This window comes from Electrophorus electricus, chromosome 4 (assembly GCF_041902795.1).
Source record: "Electrophorus electricus isolate QZ-2024a chromosome 4, ASM4190279v1, whole genome shotgun sequence".
Taxonomy (NCBI): Eukaryota; Metazoa; Chordata; class Actinopteri; order Gymnotiformes; family Gymnotidae; genus Electrophorus; species Electrophorus electricus.
This window is the reverse complement of record NC_137500.1, coordinates 7,549,536-7,555,164: the sequence shown is the minus strand read 5'-3', so window position 1 is coordinate 7,555,164 and position 5,629 is coordinate 7,549,536. Positions and strand designations below refer to the sequence as shown.

The following is a 5,629-nucleotide window of genomic DNA, read 5'->3' as shown; positions in this document are numbered from 1 at the left end:
ACTTACATATTTATGGCAACAAACATTTTATTGCCTTATATGAGCATGAGTTTGTGTGACAGAGCACATGAGAAGGAAGGTTGATGTACCAGCACATCTCTAAAAGATGAATGCTCACATAGGATCTGTACAGCCACTTAAACTGGTGAGACCCCATCAGTCTGTGCATTGGTATAGTCTGCAAGGGATTCCCCTAACTGCCTACCAGGCAGTCTACTAATCTCTCAGGAATTACATTTTATTATACATTTACTGCATAATTTTACGATAGAATCCAAAAAGAGAATGAGTGAACAAGCTAACTTTGTATGGAAAAGGTTTTGCAACCTGTTACATTGCTATTAAACTAAAAAAAATACCACCAAAATCAATTTCAAGGCTGAAAGAAGTGGTCCTAACTTCAGAGGAGGAAAATGGTGCATATTTTCATATTTCCCTACATATTTCCCTGACTCAGAACCACACTAAGTTCACGTGTACAATCACATGTACGATCACTGGCAGAAGAGGGCAGGGGCATGCAGGCCACACACTGCTGTTTATAGATTTAAATAATACAGGGGCTTCCAACTTGCCTCTTGTGGTAAGGCCCCTTAATTTTGCACTATGCCAGTGTGTAGAATGTATTTATATTGTTATTGTTTATGTGCTGTAGTGGAGTTGACTCCATTGTTGTAGTGTGATGGAGGGAAAGAACTCAGAACGCTTGAATCAAATCACCAATCCAAGTACACAGCTCCTGTTCAGAGTCACTGTATCAGTACATGTTGTGTCTGCCTGTGCTGTATGTAGAGTATAAAGGGCTAAATGTGTGTAATGTGATGAGCAAACAGCACCAATCAGGCATTAGCATTTTGGGCATTATGACTGCAACATCTCAGAGGCAATGTCCATTTCGACACTCAGTGCCCCAAACATATATCTCTCCTGCCTTTCCCACTGTGATACCCTTATTTTGGGGCACATTTATCTCAATGTACAATAAAAACTAACCATTCAACAATACTGTGAGGTGTAGTATGAGCATTATAAGATTTTCATTAAACAAAGAGAAGCATACAATATTTAAAAATAATGACATGAGTAGTATGCTAAGCATGACAATTGTACTGGACAATACTCATAAAAACAGTGAGAAAACTGTATTGAATATAAATTCCACAGGTACTCACCTACCTATCTTCATTTAGAACTTTAGCATGGGTGCTGGCACGATCTTGCCCTTGAATGCCGTTGAGTTCAACAACATTCAGATCAACCAGGGACAACTTCATGCAAGCACCTCAGTGTCTTCTGACAAGTTCCAAAATCATCACTAACAATGTGCTAATGAGATATCAAATTCCCCAAGTGGACACCCATCAGAGGGAAGGAAAGGCATTCCCTTATCCAGGAGAATGTGAGAGCAACTGTGGAGAACCTGCTATGAAATGGGATTGAAGCATCAGGGAGCTTGAAACAGAAATGGGAAATTTTGGTTTAGAGGAATGTGAACTGGGCTGAGTTTTAAAAAAGCAAGCCGTGTTGCATACAATTTCTCATCCAGACAGTGCATGATATGCTTCCAAGCCCATCAAACCTGCACACGTGGGGTAAAGTGGTCACTAGCATGCCCAGTGTGTTACAAATGAGGAACCCTGGAGCACATGCTCAGCTGCTCATCAAAGGCACTTGGTGAGGTACTGAAGCCATTAGTGTAGGAGTTGAGTGGGCATAGCAGTCCTAACCATGCAGGCTATTGCCTTTGTCTTAGCTGGGGAGCAGTGAGTACCTGCCAGAAGAACAAGTACTCGCAAGAACAAGTGTCGCTTAGTGGTTTGTGTTTTCGTGCACTACTACAATCAAAAACAATAAAATCCATTCTCAAATAAAATAAAAATCTTAAATGTGAAAATCTTGAGTAGTCCTCCGTTTAAAGTTGCGTTAAAATTACATTATTTCCTCTGGTGTCCTAGGTTATCAACCATTTTCGGGTACCTAGCTAGGGTTTACTATCAAAATTAACGTAACTGATGCGCATGCTCGGATACTCAATCGCTGCGTTGCACGCCAACTAGCAACCAACATCGGCCTCCCGGTTCAAGCTGTGTGAGGCAGCTAGCTAAGCTAGCTAGCTAGTCTTTTGGAGTACAGCAGCAGTCAGCCAGGTGTCCTACATTATGTTCAGAGCTGCGCTTCGCCTTTCGGTCTCCGGTGTTCGGAGTTTAACACGATCACGACCTCAATGTACAGGTAATTAAAACATATCAGTTCATTTGTCGTGACTAAGCTACATTAAGATCAACGCGTTTATTGGGGCGCAAGATTCTTAGCTAGCACAGCGCCAGCTAGCTAGCGAGTAACGGTGTAGCTGTAAAGTTGATGTTGGCTACCTAGCAAAGTGGCATATCTTGGTTCTTAGTAGTTATAGCCCATTACGACTGGCAGCATTATTCAATGTTTAATTCAACTATTTGCATTTTTCAAATATCCCCATTTCGGAAACCACTGTCTTGGCCAGCGCTAACTAATTCTACGCTGTAGTTGGACTATGTCCTTGCAATGACCCAACGAGGCCCTGGTGCACTGCAGTGTGAACGAACAAGCTAACATGGCTAGCTAGCTAAGGTAACTTAGCTAACTAGCTAGTTTTTAAAACGTCGTTTTAATTCACACGTGTTATAATAGATGTCTAACGTCGACCAGTACAAACACTTGTGTCCTAGATTTTGTATACGTGGAATATAATTTTGATTTATATAAGGTCAGACAGATGGTTAAGTATTTCCCTGTAATTAAATGTCACCCTGATATAGCTTGTTTTTTGCCTACTAGCTAGCTTGCTTGTTGTAAGCTAACCACTACAAAGATGCAGGCGCGTGTTGGTCTGAGGCAAAGTACCTGACAGTTTTGCTGTGGCTAATGGTAGCTACTGTTACTAAAGTGAACACCGGGGTTTCGCCATACAAGGAAATGCATACATGTATATTCTCAACTGTACAATACCATTACTAATCCGAGAGAGTGAGAGCTAACGCTTGCCTCTCTCCATTACAAGGTTACGAAGTTTCGCGAGACATAATTTGTGATTATATGGCCTTGCAGACACATTCCATTTGGTAGTGTAAGCATTGATGTTGCTGTCACGAATACGCCCGTCTTTTCCACATAATGAGATTATCAGATGTAATGTTAATTTCACAAGCCTCACGACGCTGCTGGCAAGTGACCTTGTTCTGTATTTCAGATCGATTCTGAAGTTGTGTAACTGTTTTGACATAGCTAAATTATGTTGTTTAACATACTTGCTAGGGTTTTCCAAGTGGAAACGTTATTTTATTGCATGCTGTGATGCATATAGGTAGTGCAAGTTGATTTCTATTTGAAACCCAGTCTATTTCCTTCCCAGTGTGTTGCACAAACCTCAGTCCTAGTTTTAGGGTGCAGCTCTCACACAAAACAGACTGCACCAGTAGAGAAATGAGAACAACATTGATAAATAATGTTTGTTCATCTGTTTTACAACTGTGTAACTAAATGCTAGCAAGAGTAAAATTTAGTTAATTAAGTTATTAGATGGGTAATAAACAATCCAGGTTAAGGTTATGCCGAGATATTGCAATATGTACAGTGCTGTCTGTGGGGGGGTGGGTGCGCAGTCATTAGTAAAGATAAGTGAGCCACTGCTAGAACACGCATAAGAAAAGCAAACTATAGGTAATTTATCTTAAATATAAGCCACTTCTCTCGTATCTTATATGTACATCTGTATGCTTTTCATATATTATCATCACACAGGATATTTGTGGTGTGTTCATTTGAGCTATTTTACTAAGGCTTTTTTTTTTTAACTCTTGTATTGTTTCCCCTCAGCTCCTTTAGGTTCCCGCTGCTACTCCCATGGCAGCCAGGAGACAGACGAGGAGTTTGATGCTCGTTGGATTACCTACTTCAACAAACCAGATATTGATGCTTGGGAACTGAGAAAAGGTAGGCTGTGAACATTATAAACTGTTTCTGTGGGATTGTAACACCTATGGTCAAAATATATAATCTGAAAATTGTCATTTATTTAAACAAGCAGTAGAGTTAACTTGCAGTAGTGGGTGTGGTATTGTTTCTAAATTGAGCCCTTTCATAAATTGTGCAATGTTACCTGGGATGATTTCTTTTAATTTTTTGAACTTGTACTTCCTGGATTTTAAGACCGTTTTTTGTGTATCAAACCCATCATCCAGACCATCCAATTTTAAAATGAAATCCATCTGTGAATCCATTAGTTGGATAAATCCACAAAGATCTCTATCATTTAAAATGTGATCTAATTGTGTATTAGTGATTTCCTAAACATGGTAACTCAAGTATTAACATGGTAAATTGTTTTAAAAAAAAAAGTTTAAAAAATACACTAAATAACATGTTTGTTTCTGTTTTCTCTCAGGTATGAACACACTGATTGGCTATGACTTGGTACCTGAGCCTAAGATCCTGGAAGCAGCCCTGAGAGCCTGCCGGAGACTAAATGACTTGGCCAGTGCCGTCCGCATTCTTGAGGCCGTCAAGGTTAGTGGAACACACTCAAACATTTGGTTCCGTTGTAGGTATTACCTGTCTATCTATTAATCCTCTTCTTTTGTTTAGGTTGAAATACTAAAACAATGAATTCTTGATCTCTGTTAAACATTCCTTGTGGGTTTTTTTTTTTTTTTTTTTTGATACTTTAACCTTCTTCTATTTTGTGTATTAAGACACTAATGTAGCATGTGTCACTTCTTTCTGAATTTGGCACAGGACAAAGCTGGACCCCACAAAGAGATATACCCCTATGTTATCCAAGAACTTCGACCCACGCTTGATGAACTGGGCATCTCCACACCTGAGGAGTTGGGCATTGACAAAGCATAGACTTCTGCCATTATTGTGAGAACTAGCACATACTCCACTATGTACACCACATGTGTACAAAATTGTCTTCAATTATTCATATTTCACTGTAACAGGTCAGTTTTTGTCTTATTTCTTTATCTGACAGTCTTCCAAGGAACTGTTGCTGTTATCGGGACTGAGTGGACCTCTGTACTTGAAGTCTTTGCTTTGTGTTGTTGTATTTAATCTGCCTTTATTATGTTCTTTTGCTTGTAAAATATTGATGGACCTAATAAAGAGCAAAATATCTTTACTGAATTTTGTTTGTTTGTTATTCAAAAGGTCTTGTTTCCGAATTACTGATGTCCATGAATTCACTGTGGCCTCACGGATTGCGTGACTTGAATGACGTTAGTGCAACACCAGCGGTTTTCCCTGTCATAAAAATTAAACGTTAGCGTTCAGTAAACTCTTCCACCACCAGGGGGCATTAAACGAGTGTTTAACATCACAGCTAGTACAATAAACCGCGTAATTGAAATTTCCGTTTAAATGTTTATTAAGTAAATAAACTAAATGGGAGATACTTTTACTACTATCAATGTTCTAAAGAAACTGTTGTATACGTCCGCAACAGAAGTCAGCTGAAAATAGAACAACGTATCAGGAGGCATATCGGTTCTATAAATATTTTACTCGACCGTGGCGAACCAGAAATGTAGACCTACTTGTTACTTTAGCCAATTGGGCGGGCAGTATTTATACGTTGATGTGGGGGGTTTGG

At 39.4% G+C, this 5,629-nt stretch overlaps 1 protein-coding gene across 1 annotated transcript; it reads left to right on the top strand.

Moving 5' to 3' along the window:
* Positions 1-2,045: 2,045 nt before the first annotated feature.
* cox5aa (cytochrome c oxidase subunit 5Aa) lies at positions 2,046-5,158 on the top strand. The gene is made up of 5 exons (XM_027018368.3): positions 2,046-2,232; positions 3,853-3,969; positions 4,421-4,542; positions 4,771-4,899; positions 5,012-5,158. Exons 1-4 carry the CDS (start codon positions 2,160-2,162, stop codon positions 4,882-4,884), a joined length of 426 nt encoding a protein of 141 aa, XP_026874169.1. The 5' UTR covers positions 2,046-2,159; the 3' UTR covers positions 4,885-4,899; positions 5,012-5,158.
* The last annotated feature ends 471 nt before the right edge of the window (positions 5,159-5,629 follow it).

Bases quoted from the DNA above. Each gene is read 5' to 3' on its own strand.
- cox5aa (XM_027018368.3), top strand. From the start codon at position 2,160: ATGTTCAGAGCTGCGCTTCGCCTTTCGGTCTCCGGTGTTCGGAGTTTA. The intron at 2,233-3,852 runs GTAATTAAAACA...GTTTCCCCTCAG, and splicing joins ATCACGACCTCAATGTACAG to CTCCTTTAGGTTCCCGCTGC. The intron at 4,543-4,770 runs GTTAGTGGAACA...AATTTGGCACAG, and splicing joins GCATTCTTGAGGCCGTCAAG to GACAAAGCTGGACCCCACAA.